Source organism: Colobus angolensis, unplaced genomic scaffold (genome assembly GCF_000951035.1).
Source record: "Colobus angolensis palliatus isolate OR3802 unplaced genomic scaffold, Cang.pa_1.0 Scaffold131, whole genome shotgun sequence".
In the NCBI taxonomy this organism is placed as follows: domain Eukaryota; kingdom Metazoa; phylum Chordata; class Mammalia; order Primates; family Cercopithecidae; genus Colobus; species Colobus angolensis.
This window is the reverse complement of record NW_012114364.1, coordinates 8,596,392-8,614,262: the sequence shown is the minus strand read 5'-3', so window position 1 is coordinate 8,614,262 and position 17,871 is coordinate 8,596,392. Positions and strand designations below refer to the sequence as shown.

At 34.0% G+C, this 17,871-nt stretch overlaps 1 protein-coding gene and 1 long non-coding RNA gene across 3 annotated transcripts in view; both read left to right on the top strand.

Annotated features, from left to right (window-relative positions):
* The window catches only part of SLC6A15 (solute carrier family 6 (neutral amino acid transporter), member 15), a 54,523-nt gene that overhangs the window by 17,437 nt on the left and 19,215 nt on the right, over window positions 1–17,871 (top strand). For both annotated transcript variants that reach the window (XM_011934137.1, XM_011934136.1), the window contains 4 exons: window positions 4,487–4,960; window positions 10,678–10,835; window positions 11,185–11,311; window positions 12,700–12,881. In XM_011934137.1, the coding sequence (XP_011789527.1) occupies window positions 4,672–4,960; window positions 10,678–10,835; window positions 11,185–11,311; window positions 12,700–12,881 (756 nt within the window). In that variant the 5' untranslated portion in view covers window positions 4,487–4,671. The remainder of the gene's footprint in view (window positions 1–4,486; window positions 4,961–10,677; window positions 10,836–11,184; window positions 11,312–12,699; window positions 12,882–17,871) is intronic.
* LOC105506101 lies at window positions 15,171–16,225 on the top strand. The gene is made up of 2 exons (XR_001000871.1): window positions 15,171–15,783; window positions 15,952–16,225. It is a non-coding gene; the product is annotated as an uncharacterized LOC105506101 (long non-coding RNA).

Here is a 17,871-nt window from a genome sequence, read left to right as displayed (position 1 = left end):
GTTCACTTCCATGAAATTTATTTTAAATAAATGTTTTCTTTGTAACTCTGAAGCACCTTGTTTCCCGGTGTATATTTATATTCTGTATATGTCTTTTGCTTATGTTTCTTCCTCTGTCCACTATCACCTCTATCTCTCCATTTCCATACACATATTCTTCATTATTTGAAACTACTCATTTTGAATAAGAAAAGTTCTATATTAGAATATTTTTTGACATGGAAAATAGTGCCGTACAAATGGAGTGAACTGGGGAACTCCACATTTTTCATTTAGATTTATTCTCTGAAAGAGAGGTTGGTAAATGTTTTCAGTGAAGAGTTAGTAAACATTTTAGGCTTTACGGTCCATAACAATAACTCTGTTGTTGTAACACAAAATCAGCCATAGCAATATGTAAATCTGTGGGCAGGGATATGTGCCAATACAATCTTTTTTACAAAATGCAGATGGTGCGTTGTATTTGGCCCATGAGCAATATTTTATGGGCATGGATACGTGCCAATACAATCTTTTTTTACAAAATACAGATGGTGGGTTTTATTTGGCCCATGAGCAATGTTTTGTTGACTCTTCCTCTATTGTACAGTTGTAGACAGGAGGCCCTTACCAAATAATGATGAGGACAAGTATTACAACTCTTCGGTGCAGAGGAAGTGCAGTGAGTGATAGTTTGATCCACAGTTGATTCTCTGTCACAAGAATGGATGCTGCTAAATTGGCAGAGGCTGTGCTGTTACTTGATACTGATTCCACCACTGTCCATATGACCTATCGAGCACTGATACTTTATCACTCTATCTCTCTTCCTGGACAATTCTGTTCGTTTCTTCTTCTATTCCCAGATGTAACAATTATAACACATTTTTGGCAATTGCCAAAATCTCTCAAAAAAAGATTGTATTGGCACGTATCCATGCCAATCTCTCTTATGATTGTCTTTTTTGTCTATGTTTATAGACTACATTTATGGACTAAGGTTTTAGGCGGGCTTTTAGAATTTATAAAAATGGTTATCCTTCAAGAAAGTTGCTCTCAAAAATTTGAAATTGATCTGGCTTCTAAATTGTTGTCACTATACTTAGTTTTAATAAATCTCTTCAGAAACTAAATTTATTTATTTACTTTTGGCTGTATGAAACCTGTGCACAAGAAGTGAATTCCTATGTTCAGTGAGTGCATGGTCTTGGAGTAAAAATACAAACAAACTGGGTGCGGTGGCTCACGCTTGTAATCGTAACACTTTGGGAGGCTGAGGCGGGTGGATCACGAGGTCAGGAGTTCAAGACCGGCCTGGCCAAGATGGTGAAACCTTGTCTTTACTAAAAATACAAAAATTAGCCGGGCATGGGGACAGGCGCCCATAATTCCAGCTATTCAGGAGACTGAGGCAGAGAATTGCTTGAACCCGGGAGACAGAGGTTGCAGTGAGCCCAGATCGCACCACTGCAGTCCAGCACAGTGAGATTCCTCTCAAAAAAAAAAAAAAAAAAAAGAAAACATCTAATAGTGCACAATACTTGTTTAGTTATATGATCTTATTCTTTAAATCTTTCAGTTCATTCATTCAACAGATGAGTTTAAACACCGATAATATGGGGGTAAGATAAACAATGTCATTCTCAAGGCAATGACTTATTTTCTCCCAGACTTACATGTTATTGTGAATACTTTAATGTTAATTACAATTCTTCCCCTATCTTCCTACAGCCACCCCAGAAAGAACAAGAAGGGGGAGAGGGTAAACAAAATAGTAAGAAAAGAGAGCTTAAATAATTTTATTTATAATATCATTAAGGATTCATTATTTTTTTTTGCTCATATTAGAAGGGGAGCTCTTAATGCATGCAAATACTCACTTCAACTCCCTTTTTAATAAGTATTTTATTATATAAAGTTTGGCTAGAGTTGTTACACAATATCTATAGTATATATATATACTCAAAGTGTTTATGATATAATATTACATTTAAAATTTGTTTACATTAGACATTGATTTTTTAAAATAGAAAATATGACCTTTAGGTAGTCTGATCAGAATTTTTAAGTGTAAACTTTGCCAAAGGATATCTTATCTAAATTGGTGAGGATTATTCACTTGGTGTGTAAAAAACATGCAGTAGTAGCCAGAGGTATTATCTTTTATTTTGATTTTTCTTTGTGTATTATTTTGTTCAAAGAATAGAAATGTATAGAAGAGATATACTATCTTCCTTAATAATTTGGGGGAGATTCATGGTTAACACTATTTAACTTTTTTTCCTTTATAAAATGTTGAGTGTTTTTACTATGATAATATCTCTAAGCTTGGATATCCTCCTTACTTTTCTGTCTATATGGAAAAAGCAAAAGGAGTAAGAAACCAAAGTTTATTGTGGGAACTGAGGTTAAGAGAGGTGTCACTATCAGCTTTTACACAATCAGTTGTAGTGCTAGGACACAGCTCCAAATTTATCAGACTAAATCCATGCTCTTATCCATAAATCACTTGCTACTAGGCCAACACATTGCATCTTCAGATAATTTAATAAATGTAAATCTTTTTTCTGGATAATTCATGTCTTACAAATCACAATTTTTATAGATCCTGTTGTTTTCTTCCAGCAAATACTGTCTAGAAATTTGTTTATTTCGGTTTTTCAATGGCTATATTTATTAATGTATTTAACTAACATTTACTGAGCTGTAGGGGAAAATAATATAAATTAAACAGACAAAATGTCAAACCTCATGAATTATTTCCATTTCAAAACCTTGTTGGCCTCTGTGAAATAGTCACTGTGATCACTTCTCCACCTTTTTGCTAAGATCAAGTGTACTATCTGTTCTTACCAGTTTAAAATAATCACTGTGGGAAGTTTTACACCTATTCTAGAGATGTGTCTATCAGTCAAAATATTTTGGGAATGCACCTCTTTCACAATTTTCTAAACAGTTTTCTCTTAATCTTCACCAAATCCTAAATGAGAAGTGTTTGCTCTTAGGGTGTATATTTTAATTTTAGAAACAACTAAACGTCATCCAACCTAAAGGCAACAAATTAGTTACATAGTAAGTTAAGTAATTTTTTTCCAACACTTTGTCTTGCTCCTTAGGATTGTAGAATTGAAATATGATAGCTGTTCTCTTTGACTTTTAATGTCAATCTAATAGCAGCTCTCTTAATAAATTATATTTTATTCCATAAATGAAGGGCAGAATTCTTGGGCTACCATTTCATAAACTTCCTGATCCAGATTTGAAGATAAGTGCTCATATTTTCAGTCACATTTTAACATAATGTCGCTGATTTGTAGACATGTCTTGTATACTTACTCGGTCTGTGTCTGAATGGGGAAAAGGATAGGAGATGTAACATACAAATAAAAAAAGGAAAAAAAAAATCCCAAAGTGATTACAGTGTTTTTCTTGAGCTGTTAAGAGACTGATCACATATATAATGTACATTGACCATTTCTTGTCTCATTTATACTTTTCCTTATGTTTGGATATGACCTCACTCCATTTGTGCTCAACTCTAATTTTATCCAACATTCTTGATTTTTCCTGTTGTAATAATGTTGGGTCGTTTAAATTCTGCATTATAGTATTGTTATTTGATGTCCCTTTCTCTCTGTTAAATATAATATCCTTAAAAACATACTTTGTACGTTTCATTGATTATTATATCCCATAAAGCCCCATCACAATAAATATCAAACAGGTTGGGTGCAATGGCTTATGCAATATAATCCCAGCACTTTGGGAGGCCAAGGCAGGATCCCTTGAACCCAGAAGTTCAAGACCTGCCTGGAAAACATAGTGAGACTTCATCTCTACAAAAAGGAAAAACAAAATTAGCTGGGTGTAGTGGTATACACCTTTAGTCCCAGCTACTTGTGGGACTGAGGCAAGAGTATCTATGGGAAAGATACAGGCTGCAGCGAGTCCTGATTTTGCCACAGCACTCCAGCCTGGGTGACAGAGTGGGAGCCTGTCTCCAAAAATAAAATAAAATAAACTAGATTAAATTTTTAAGAAGAACAATTAATATCAAATGAGTGAATGACAAATATTTGAACAGAAGAGATTATATATAAGACAAATTTACAGAGTTGGTTTGCAATTGTGTATATAATTCTACAAGGAACAAAATCAGGGATATATAAGAAAAGATCTGCTTTAGTCAGGGAGGAAAAAATAAAGAATTAAGAAAAAGAGTCTTAAAAGTTTAGTTACTAACGAACAGAATATTCATTATGCATTGGAGTATATCTGAGATTTTTGCAAGAAGGAGGATGTTAGCTAAGAAAATTGTATTTGAAGCTCATATGTGCTTTACAATTCTTATACTTATGGGAATATTAAGCTCTGAAACACTAAAGACAATTACATGTCTTATACTCTGTAGAAAGGGTTTCTGTCATAAAAATAAAAAAGAATAATTCTGTATTTTAAGTATTTTTCATCATTAAATATAATCACATTTCAACTTATAATTTTATAGGTACCTACAGAATACTGGACATACGGATTCAGAATCCATAAGGCTTTATCACCTTGAATCAAGGATTTATTTGATATCATCCTCGGTCTTCCTATCAAGTAACATTGTTTTGAAAAACAGAATTAACACATTTGCCATAGGGAGTTTTTTTTTTTTTTTTTTTTTAATACTTCCCATACTTTCCAATGCCTAAAAATAGCAAGGTGGTAAAAAGAGAATTAGATGATGATGTTACTGAGTCTGTCAAAGACCTTCTTTCCAATGAAGACTCAGCTGATGATGCTTTTAAGACAAGTGAACTAATTGTTGATAGCCCAGAAGAGAAAGATACAGATGTTGAAGAGGGATCTGAAGTCGAAGATGAAAGACCAGCTTGGAACAGTAAACTACAATACATCCTGGCCCAAGTTGGATTTTCTGTAGGTTTAGGAAATGTGTGGCGATTTCCATACCTATGTCAGAAGAATGGGGGCGGTAAGTAATTTTTTTAAGTGATAAATTACTGTAGTAAATTGCAATTGGGTTTCTCAAATAGCTCGTATTATTGCTGTGTCTCATTATTTTTGAAACTTTCAATTTCATTGTAAAACTAGAGAAACCCACTTCTTCGTGGGAAGTGAGCCCAGATATGTTTTCGGATTAGGTTTCCATAGGAGCAGATGGGCTTGCTGTGAATATTCTGGGATCTCTTAAGGGTAACACATTCTCAACTTCTTTCTCTGGAAGCTTATCAAACATCTCTGAATTGCTGAGTGAAACTTTTCTAACAAATATTGCATCATTTGTGCCTGTCAGTTACTCCCTTTGAAGAATAATCTAAAGCTTCTGATATATGACAATACTGGTGAAGGAAAACAGAGAATTTTCTCTCCATGATTTATTAATTCTTAATTTTAAGTTGCCTCACTCTTCAAAAAATAAAAAATGATATGTACTTTAGAATAATTATGATCTTCAAATGCTGACGAGAACATTTAAATCCCAGTAGAAGGAATGTAAACAGATAATATAATGCTAGACATTCTTCATCCTTAGGCATTTTATGTATTTCCTTTCCAGTTCCATGGTATCTGGGAACAATGTTCAGTTTCAAAGACAACTTTAAAGAAATTAGCAACCTTAATTTTGAACAAAATTATCTGCAACATCATTGCTATTCTTGCTATTAATATCTGTGTTTGTACTTATAAAGGCTTATTTAGCAAAAATTATCTTAGAAGTCTAGGGAAAAAACTTTACAAAAGGGAAAATTGTTTATGTATGATGCTAGTTCTATAGTACACCAAAATCAAACTGAATTTAATCTAACACTGGATTGAAATGTTATTATCTATGTGTATGAAATATTATTATTTATGTACATGTACATGCTGTTAAAATAAGTGTGGCTGAAAACAAAATACTCCATATGTCATGCATTTCAGGACACAAAGTATATAACAAATATTTTGGTATTCGATTCTAGTTTGTGATAATTTTATTGACTGAGCAAAAATATGGTTTATTTTTAATATAGTTGTAATCTACAAACCCTGCATCAAATAAAATAATAAAACCTATGCGTATGTAAATTTTTTCCTGGCCACTGAAACATGAAACTCTAAGATGTTATGGTGACAAAATATGTTTAAGATATCTTTTAGTTAATTCAAGCAGGCACAAAACAAAAGGTTTGGAAAAAGTAGCCCATTTGGCAAATCTGCCTTAGAGGTAAAGATCGATACATAGTGTCAGTGATGCACTGTGCATCCCTATACTGAACAGCTCCTTAGCTAGCCAGTAACCTCACACATGAATCATTTATCAAATCAGCTGTAAGCAGCTATGTACTCTCCTGCTTTTTGTTTCTCACAAATCATTCCATTTGCCAAGACTAGCAGAAGATCAATTCTGGTTTTGAGACTTTTTTGCCTTGTAAATGGTATTGACCACACTGTTAAAGAGGATAGCTGATTTGGCTAAAAAGTCAGGTTGACTTCCATTTAGTACAATTTCTGTCTTGCTGGAGAGTGCTGAAAGATTTTATATGTAGTAATGGGCTCGTAGCAAAAATGGCTCCTCCTTCTTATTTCCATGTTAAAAAACTCAAAATATCTTTCTAGTATTATTTATTTTCTACTAAATGGAAATATTAGAAAGCAGTACTGTACATATTATAAAATACCACCTGATTTTTCATTTTAGAATGGTTGTTACAGTACCAAAGATGGTACTCAAAATTCAGTATGGCATTGAGTCATCTAATTGTTGGAGGAATATCTTCTGGCTAAACAAGAAGAAGATAGTTCTCAGCCTCAGGCTATCAAAATCTTATTCATGAATCATTTAAGCACTTTCTGAGTAATAAAAAAAGTAGTAGAATCAATATAAGTTTAATTTTCAAATGATTTTATCCTTTTAAAGCACAATGATTAAGCGAAGTAGGTGGTATAATATAGAGACTTCCAGATCAGGTTTGGAAGTCAATTTGACTGTTTGAAGCCTGGTTCTTTTTCACACTACCCATGTGACCTTTCACAGGCTACCTCATTTGTTCAGTCTTAGTTTCCACCCTGTAAAATAGGGTTAATAATTGTATCTCTCTCCAAGGATTCTTGTAAGGGATAAATTAATAGCTACATGTAATATGTTTAGAAATGTGGCTGGCAAATAGTAAATGTTCAAATATATATATTTAAAGCATAACACATTTATTTAATCATAGTCTTATATGACATGAGAACTTTCAGAAATGAAGACCCAAAGACTCAGGGAAAACTACTTTTATGCTTAGATTACGTGAAGAATAGGCAGTCATGTAGAAATGTACTTGGACAAAAGGGTATGATCTAATGAGAATAGACTAAAGGAAGCAAACCCAGCAAATCCTGTCTGTTCAGATTCTTCTTAGCCTCTCTGAGTAGCGTTCCTTCCTCCTGGATATGAAACAGGACCTCTCTGGAATGAGGATCTTCAAGGGAAAAGGGAGAAAATGAGCTTTCTAGGTGTTATGGCTTGCTTTGGGGAAGAGACATTCTAGATTCTATGACCCACCTTGAGGGAAAAGAAATCTTGGGTCTGTGACTTGCTTCAGGGACAAAAAAAGAGTGGGAGACAGGAGTAAAGGAAAAGGCCAGGAAGCCTTGGCTTCCGAGGTCCTTCCAATTTCCTTTAGTTGAAGGTACCCAACATGCCAAGGTGCCACACTTAAAAGAAAAATTATTTCAATAGCTTTTGGAGTATAAGTGGATTTTTGTTACATAAATGAATTATATAGTGATTAATTCAGAGATTTTAATGCATCCCTCACCCAAGTAGCATACACTGTATATAATATGTAGTTTTTTAACCCTATCCCCCATCTCAGTCTTCCCCTTCTGAATCTCTAAAGTCCATTACATCATACTGTATGCCTTTGCACACTTATAGCCTAACTCCCACTTATGAATGAGAACATAAAGCTTTTGGTTTTCTACTCCTAAGTTACTTCGCTTAGAATAATGGCCTCCAGCTCCATTCAAGTTAATATGAAAGGCATTAGTTTGTTCCTTTTCATGGCTGAGTAATATTCTATGGTGTATAATATCACCTTTTCTTTATCCACTCATTAATCGATGGACACTTAGGTTGCTTCCACATCTCTGCAATTGTGAATTGTACAGCTGTAAATATATGCATGTAAGTGTCTTTTCCTTTTTGTTTTTGGCTTTTTTTTTGACAAAGTCTCACTCTGTCACCCAGACTAGAGTGCAATGGTATGATCTCAGCTCACTGCAACCTCTCCCCTGCTCTGGACTCAAGAATCAATCTTCCCACCTTAGCCTCCCAAGTAGCTGGGACTGCAGGTGCATACCCCATGCCCAGCTATTTTCTTTTCTTTTGGATTTTTGTTTTTTAGTAGAGACAGGGGTCTCACCATGTTGCTCAGGCTGATCTCGAACTCCTGAGCTCAAGCAATCTGCCAGCCTCGGCCTCCCAAAGTGCTGAGATTACAGGCATGAGCCACCATGCCCAGCCTCAAGTATCTTTTTCACATAATGACTTTTTTTTCTTTGGGTAGATATCTAGGAGTGGGCTTGCTGGCTTGAATGTAGATCTACTTTCAGTTCTTTAAGAAATCTTCATACTGTTTTCCATAGAAGAATTTGAGACAGAAGAAAAGTCTAAGTATCCAACAGCACATCACACACACATAACTGGAAAAAAAAATCCCCAATGAGTTCAGTCATAATTCTTTCTCTCTTTCCTTACTCATTCACATGCATATAAACAACCCGTTCATAATCTAAGATTTGATGCAGGTGTTAAAATTCACTTTCAGTCTTTGGGAAAAACGTTCAGGTCAACAGTTGCTGAATGTTACTAATCATTTTAGAACTGGAATTTTGTTTTCTAAGCTCATGCATCCAATTTTTACATTGTATATGTAGTTTTGTTAGAATCAACTAAGAATGAAAGACTGAAAATCAGTCATAGGAAGGTTCAGATTATGTAGCAACCACTATGTAGGGAAAATTCCTGTATATAATCATTATTACAGAGATATACAGATGCTGAGATAAATAATTTGAAAAAATTCGTTATTTCACTGCTTCAGCTGAAGACAGTTATTCACTAAATATTTGTATTCCACTAAATATTCCATTAAGACAATTTGAATACTTCAAAAATCTATTCAGTGCCATTAAATATATGATAATTATGTAGGAAATGCATAATAAAAGGCTCTTTATAGAAAATAGGAATTAGTTACCATTGATTAGAAGACCTGTGGCCGGGCGCGGTGGCTCAAGCCTGTAATCCCAGCACTTTGGGAGGCCGAGACGGGCGGATTACGAGGTCAGGAGATCGAGACCATCCTGGCTAACACGGTGAAACCCCGTCTCTACTAAAAAGTACAAAAAACTAGCTGGGCGAGGTGGCGGGCACCTGTAGTCCCAGCTACTCGGGAGGCTGAGGCAGGAGAATGGCGTAAACCCGGGAGGCGGAGCTTGCAGCGAGCTGAGATCCGGCCACTGCACTCCAGCCTGGGCGACAGAGCGAGACTCCGTCTCAAAAAAGAAAAAAAAAAGAAAAAAGAAGACCTTTACATTTAACAGTATCTAGTTGGACAAAACTGCAGATTAAAAAATTGAATGTAAGAAGTTTAGCTAAGAGATTATTTAACAATAATTTGCACATGTAGCTTCTTGTAGGAATGACCTCTGCAGGCTCAGGTGGGAAGATCCCTTGAGCTGGGTAGTTTGAGACTGCAGTGAACAGTGTTCACACCACTGTACTTCAGCCTGGATGACAGAGTGAGACCCTGTCTCCAAAAGAAAAGAAAGACACAAAGAAAGGAGTAAAGCTTTCACATTTATCTTTTTATAATTCAGTTAATAGAATCTTGTATTAACACTGTCAAACTATTTAGGTACCTTTAAAAACACTAGTCATAGTCATACATCTTAATTTGTGATTTAACTAAAAAATACTTTTTAAAATATGGAAACTTTATTACAAAGATATTAACATGTACATTTTTACAATAGACATTAAATGTTTTAGTTTCTTAATGACTCACTACCTTTTCTGATAATTTTGGAAAACAAAAAACTATTTGTATGCTTCTTTTCTGTAGTATTTATGGGAAAAAATGACATTTGTCTCTGGTAGAAATTATTTTGCTGGTTTTTTTTTTTTTTTTTAATTTTTCAGTCTAAGCAGACATTTCTTCTTCCATGATGTTATTTTATTTGGAAAAAAAAAGTCAACTTTAAGGCCATAAAATCTCATTCACTCTAATTTTTCTGATTTAGAATGCATTATTTCAATGAGTTTGCATAAATTTTAATAAATGAGTTCATAAACATTGTGTGAATAAGATTTCTAGGAGTTTGTGAAATCTGCCCCAGAAAAGAATGAATTTTAAATAATCAATCATTTTTATGGAAAATGAAACTGTTTTACTCTTTAAATAAATTTAAACTAAAGCTATTCATTAATATTCTTAATTTTATCCTAGTTATTTTATTATCAGAAACTCTTTGTAGAAATCAAATTCAAGTTTCAGAATCTAGAAAGTGCAAAGTAATGAAACTGTGTTTTCTTCAGAGTTCTCCATAATGACACTACATAGTAATTCAAATATCTTTAATGGGATAAAGTGAATTAGTGTATTTTCTACTGTGAGTATTGAAAATACAATCTATGTTTTGTTCTTGTTTCTTTAGGTGCATATCTTTTACCATATTTAATACTACTTATGGTAATAGGCATTCCCCTTTTTTTCCTGGAACTCTCTGTGGGTCAAAGAATTCGGCGAGGCAGCATTGGTGTATGGAATTACATAAGCCCTAAACTGGGCGGGATTGGATTTGCAAGTTGTGTAGTAAGTTTCCTGGTGTTGATGTATGCTGTAATCTTTATAGGGTTTGAAATGATATAATTCATTTTTAAATGAAACTTTGGAGTGTGTGTTAATAAACAACTCTTTTACCATGTTTTAGAAAACATTACTGGCATATGGACTAACTACAAATATTGCTATAGCTCGGTGTTGTTAATGCCTGTTCTAAGTCCTGAGAAAGACATTAACTTTTTAGAAAAGATAATGTGTTCCAAATAAATAATAAAATGAAGAGGATTTTTAAATGTTAAGTAACATTTTATGCATTTGATTTCATTGTTTTAATGGAAGAGGTATGAGAGGTTTAATGGAATGTCATTTTATTTTGCAGGTGTGCTATTTTGTGGCTCTCTACTACAACGTCATCATTGGCTGGAGTTTGTTTTATTTTTCTCAGTCTTTTCAGCAACCCCTGCCTTGGGATCAGTGTCCTTTGGTGAAAAATGCTTCACACACTTGTAAGATATGTATAATATAGTGTTTTGGTATTTAAGCATTATAAGAGTGGCAAAGGTACAAGCTTTCAAGATATTTTCTTTTTAAAAATAATGTAGAAACATCATTCAAAATTATCATTATAACAGACTTTGCTCACATTCAGGATTGACATACTCTTAGAGATAGACTTTTGGGACCATCTGGTTTTTCTAGCTCTTTCCTAGTTATTTTACTATGCCCTATGATATTAGGGTAAAGTATTATAAGCCTTCACTTATTAACTTTGATAATCTTTATTTTGTATGCCCTGATTGATGCCTTACATTTTCATTAAAACTAACACAAAGGGGACAGAAATAAGAATTTGAATGAAAATAATTGCTTTTATATCTTTGGTTCTGTTGTTTCGTACTTTCCCATCATTTTTTAAATCCCATAAGATAATATAAATATTATAAAGAGCAGTCACCTATAGTAGTGATGTCTAGTAAACATAGATTCTAATGCACAAGTATAGTTTATATTTTTCAAGTAAACATGTTTAAAGAAAGTAAAAAGAATAGATGAAATATTTTACTTAATCTAATATATGAAAATATTATTTCAATATATAATTACTGTAAACATTATTAATATAATAATTCACAATAATTTCCAATACTGAATCTGAAACCTAGTTCAAATTTCACATTTGTAACCTATGTCACTTTAGATTGGCCCCATTTCAAAAGCAACACTTGGCCAGCAGCTAGCATATTTGACAGTGCTTACCCAGGGAGTCAATCCCATAATTCCAGGGGTAGTAGGGGTGATAAGCCTGGTTTGTTTAAATTACTTTGATAAGGGTTTGGATGCAGTGGCTCACGCCTGTAATCCCAGCACTTTGGGAGGCCAAGGCAGGTGGAGCCCCTGAGGTCAGGAGTTTGAGAACAGTCTGGCCAATGTGGTGAAACCACATCTTTACTAAAAATACAAAAATTAGCTGGCTTTGGTGGTGGGTGTCTGTAATCCCAACTGCTTGGGAGGCTGAGGCAGGAGAATCACTTGAACCTGGGAGGCAGAGGTTGCAGTGAGCCGAGATCGTGCGATTGCACTCCAGCTTGGGCAGCGGAGCAAAACTTGGTCTCAAAAATAAAAATAAAATAAAATAAAAATAAATAAATAAAAATTACTTTGATAAGAAGTTCACATATTCTTACTGCAGAAGTGCATAAGAAATATCTAAGAGGATACATTTCTGTTGGTTGCAGTTGAGATTTTATTGTTCATTGTGAATTTACATGCTGCTATACAATGGTAGTACTTTTCTAGGAAGCATTAAGAATTCACTTACAGGTTTATTGGACAAAAAATTGTCTCATAGCTCTTTATATTCTGAAATAATTGTGTGTTACTTTTCTTTCTACAGTTGTAGAACCAGAATGTGAACAAAGTTCTGCCACCACCTATTACTGGTACAGGGAAGCACTGAATATTTCAAGTTCCATTTCTGAAAGTGGGGGCTTAAACTGGAAGATGACCATCTGCTTGTTGGCTGCCTGGGTCATGGTTTGCTTGGCTATGATCAAAGGCATTCAGTCTTCTGGAAAAGTTAGTATGTTAGAGCCCTTCTCTGTTCTGCTAATCACCATTTCTGGATTCATCCCTCTTTCAAATTCTGTTACAAATTTCTGTGGGCAAATCACACATAATGCTTCATTCTAGGTAGTTAAAGATTAGTGAAAAGTGACACTTTAAACGTGTGCTTAAATTTTTAAAAAGACAAATAAAAACGTAAGTGTTTTATAATAAAATCTAAGGTTAATTATAATCTTTCCTTATTTCAACAAGATCTTTAAAATTTTTGTTAATACTTAGAAGTCCTTTCTTCTTGCCATTTATTCAATTAACCCTAATGTTTCAGTTCTCTAATTACCAATTAGTTAAATTATGGAAGTTGGGAAAGTAGTAAAATGAGTAATTCATTCATTTTGTTTGTTTGATATCATTTGTTTCACTCTGCTGTAGGTGTTATAAGGAATAGTTGCATAAGACATTTTGAAATAAAGTAATGTGGAGTGTTTCTTAAAGCTCTGCACATCATTAAGTAGTTAATAATAATTCCAACAAGGAATTCAGAGTAGTGTAAAAGACTAAATATCATTCCTTCTAGGGCAAATTGAAAATTAGAATGGTTGTGGTTTAAAAAGACATTAAGTGAATTCTAGGTAGCTTGTTTGTTGTTATTTTTAAAGGATGCACTAGGAAAGTAATTGCTATTCACTATTTTGCTTTCATATTGCTTTTTTTTTTTTCATTATTACAGCCATTATTCTAAAGCTCTCTATATCTCTTGGCTGGATCATAGCAAGAATTTACTGTTGACCCTTCTCTGTGCCCTTTAACAGTACAGCTGTAGCATTTTCCTTTTCAAAGTATAACTCTGATTTCAGGCTAACTTATTACCACTCATCATCACATACTAGCAGGAATGGCAATAGTATTAGTAGTAGTGGCAGTAATAGTAGAAGTAGTCATAATAATAATAATAATAGATGATAAAGATGTTTCTGACAATAATTAGGGTAAGAACAATAATTGAAGCCAATATTTATTACAAATTTATTTTGCTTTGGGCACTGTGATAACTACTTTTTATGCTTTATCCCATTTAATTATAAAAAACAACTCTTGAGAAGTAATTTTGATTTTCAGAACAATTTTGCAGATTTAAAATAAACAGACTTGAGAAATTAGGTTGACTTATCCAAAGTTTCATGGCTACTAAGTTCTAGTATTTGGAGTCAAATGCAAGTCTGTCTCAATCTAGAGCCCATGTTCTTTAAGTGCAACACTATAATGTCTCACCCTGTCCTAGTCCCAAAAATTAGTGAATTCTTTCAGGGCAGAAGTCTGTCTAATTCATCTTTGCTTTCTGTTACTTTCATGGCTACTAAGTTCTAGTATTTGGAGTCAAATGCAAGTCTGTCTCAATCTAGAGCCCATGTTCTTTAACTGCAACACTATAATGTCTCACCCTGTCCTAGTCCCAAAAATTAGTGAATTCTTTCAGGGCAGAAGTCTGTCTAATTCATCTTTGCTTCCTGTTACTTTATATTTAATTAAAATTTTTAGTGACTTTTTAACTTGTAAATTGTAGCTGATTTTACATTTACCTTCCTGCAGGAAACTCTGTATCATTTTGTATTTTGAATTTTTGAATATACTTGATAACACATCTAAATATCTTTAAGTCTTTGGCAAATGTTATTGTATTGTATGACTAAATAACTTCAAATTGTTTAATTGTGTGTTTTCCGCTATGTCAGAACTACATTCCCCTCACATTATAAATGAAAGAATAGATTCTTAAATAAGACCTAACCATATTTATATGATTCCTAACATAATATCATTTGGTAGAAAGAAAACCAACTGTAGTCATCCAGAGAAGCTGGAAAACTCTTGTACTCAAGTTCTGTTACTACCACGTTTTGTTTCTGTTTCTTCTTAGTCTGTGTCGTAGCCTCACTTAAAGAACTATGCATCCTTTTCTTATCACAGTATCTTGGGCTTGTTTTTCTCATGTCATATAGTATAAATTTATATAGAAAATGTAATACAGTTTATTTAGTACATACACTCATTATTTTAATGAGAATGCTTCAGGAAAAGACTAGTATTTGGGCAATATTTGAAGAAAGAATTTAACAGGCACTGATGGGGAGAAAGCTAGCTGTAGGTAATGTGAGCAAAGATGTGGAAGCCGAAATAGTCACAATTCCTCAATCTGAAACAATGAGTTAAGTATAATAAGAATGACTTCATGAGGAATTAAATGTTAAGCTTTGTGTTTACCTACTGAACAGAAAATGCCCCCAAATAAACAGCATCACAAGTACTGAAGAGAGAAGAAATATTGTTTAAGGCTAGTGCATGGAGAAACGACTTAGAGGATTTAGCAGCTAAAAGAAGAATAAGTCAGCTGGTGATGTGCTTGGTCAAACCACAGAGTCATACATGCATATACATATACCGCAAAATGCTAAGTGGAAACTGCATGAACTAAAAGAGGGGTATGATAGGGACATTGTCCTTCGGGCTACGTAGGCACATATCAGTTGGACCACATCTGCAATACTGGATTTTACTGAAATCTTGTATTTTCCTTTTTATTATGAGAACTTTCAGCTCTGTGATCAAAGTCTTCAAATAGTTAAACAAAAGAAGAATAGGGCTGCTTTGTGTGGCCATAGAAAGCAAAACTGTGATCAAATATTGGGTATTATGGAGGAGGTTGTGATGGTGGTAAGCCTTCGAAGAAAGAAAGGCCTTTCAAGAATCAAACTTGATAATAATGAAATCAGTTGCCTCAATGGTAGAGAGCTCAGCATCATTGGAGGTGGTCACACAGAAGTGGCATGTGCCCTAGTTACAGCATCTAATAAAGGGATGCCTGTCTCAAATATGGAGGATAGAAATGAGCAGCTCCAAGCTTTCTTCTAACTCTAAGGTAGTGTTTTCTTTTGTTTTTTTTTTTTTTATTATACTTTAAGTTCTAGGGTACATGTGCATAACGTGCAGGTTTGTTACATATGTATACTTGTGCCATGTTGGTGTGCTGCACCCATCAACTCGTCAGCACCCATCAATTCATCATTTATATCAGGTATCTGATAAGGTAGTATTTTCTACTCCGACTACTTTTCTGTTGTTACTCTTACTATGCTAAATACTGTGCATACATTAGCTTGTTTATTCTTCCTGTCAGCTAGATAATTTGTGTATTTTATCCCCATTTTACTGCAAAGTTGACAAGCTCAGGAAAAATAAATAATTGGCTAGAGTTAAGCAACCAATACATGATAGACAGGGCTAAAACTAGGCTACAAAATTTTCAAAAAGAATGATACATTATGAAGGAATATGTATAATAAACATTTTCATATGTAAAACAATGGTTTATGGTTTTGATTTTTTAAACAGTTTAGTAAAATGAAAATGTTTTGTACATGTTTTATACAATCTTTTGAATGATAAAATAGTCTCTCTTACTAACATACTTGCTTCTACAGGCATAACAGTTGTCAAGGCCCAGGAGGGTCTTAAAAATCAGTCAAAGGAGCATGTTTCATTGTATCATTTCCCAGTTTTAAAAATGTATACTTCTTGGACAATGTGTAAGAATGATTCACCCATTCATTATTATTTTGAGAAAATATTTATTAAGCACTTACTATGTTCTAGACACTGATCTAGTTTAGGAAATATAGCTAACAAGGTAAACAATGTGCCTGTCCTCATGGAGTTTCCATTATAGTGGCAGAGGCAGCAAACGATAAACACATTTATAAAATAACTTCAAGTTACAAGACATAAAGCATGGAAACAAGAAAGTGGTTAGTATGCATATAGTCAGTAGGTTGAATTTAACTCATTTTAATAATATTATGCAACTGACTATTTTGGTCTAATACGATTAGAGCTATATGACCGGATGCAAATAATTTGTGTTTAAAAATGACACAGATATTTATGTAACCTGCTGACTCCTAAGACACATCTTTTTAAATCATGGAATTTAATAATGAAATGTTTTGTCCTCTTACCTGCTCACAGAGGAATACAATTGATGTGTTGCCTTCTTAATATCATTTAAATGTCTGAAATATTGACTTATTTTTCTCCATTTTGTGGGCTTGAAATGTTATTGTAACTTACTAGGTTTTATTGAATACAGGTCAGTGTTCTTAAGAATTTAAATGTTTGTTGAATTAATAAATGAAAATTGAAATGTCTGGACATATAATTAAAATATAATTTTCAAAATACTGCAGAATAAAGATAAGCTTGCAATTTAAAGAATTTTGTGCAGAAAGGAAAACTCAAATTCCTGTGAATCCTATCTCAATGAACAATATATTTGAATATCTGCTGTTTGTCAGGCACTGATGGATATGCCTATGAGGCCACAGTCTGTCCTCATGGAACCCATAATTCAATGAGTGAATTGTGCACAAGAAGAAAAACTTAAATTCCTATAAATCTTATCTTAATGTGCAATATTTTTTAGTATTATATTATTGTAAAACAATAGTACAACATATTGTAATGATGATTAGAACATACTAAGTGGAGTAACAGAAGCACATAGAAAGTGTGTAATAGTGGCCAGGTGGTGGCTCATGCCTGTAATCCCAGCACTTTTGGAGGTCGAGGCAGGTGGCTTGCCTGAGCTCATGAGTTTGAGACCAGCCTGGGCAAAACGGTGAAACTCTGTCTCTACTAAAATACAAATGTTAGCCAGGCATGGTGGCAGGTGCCTGTAATCCCAGTTACTCGGGAGGCTGAGGCAAAAGAATCATTTGAACTCAGGAAGCAAGGAGCCGAGACTGCACCACGGCACTCCACCCTCGGTGACAGAGTGAGACTCGGTCTCCAAAAAAAGAAAAGAAAGAAAGAAAAAAGAAAGTGTGCGATAGTGTAGAATCAGCAATTGCAGTTAAACTGGATTTGGAAGAAGGCTTCACAGCGGATGTAAATTTTAGAGCAGGGTTTGATGGTTGAAGAGAAGTTCACCAGCAAGTTCACAGAGAACTGT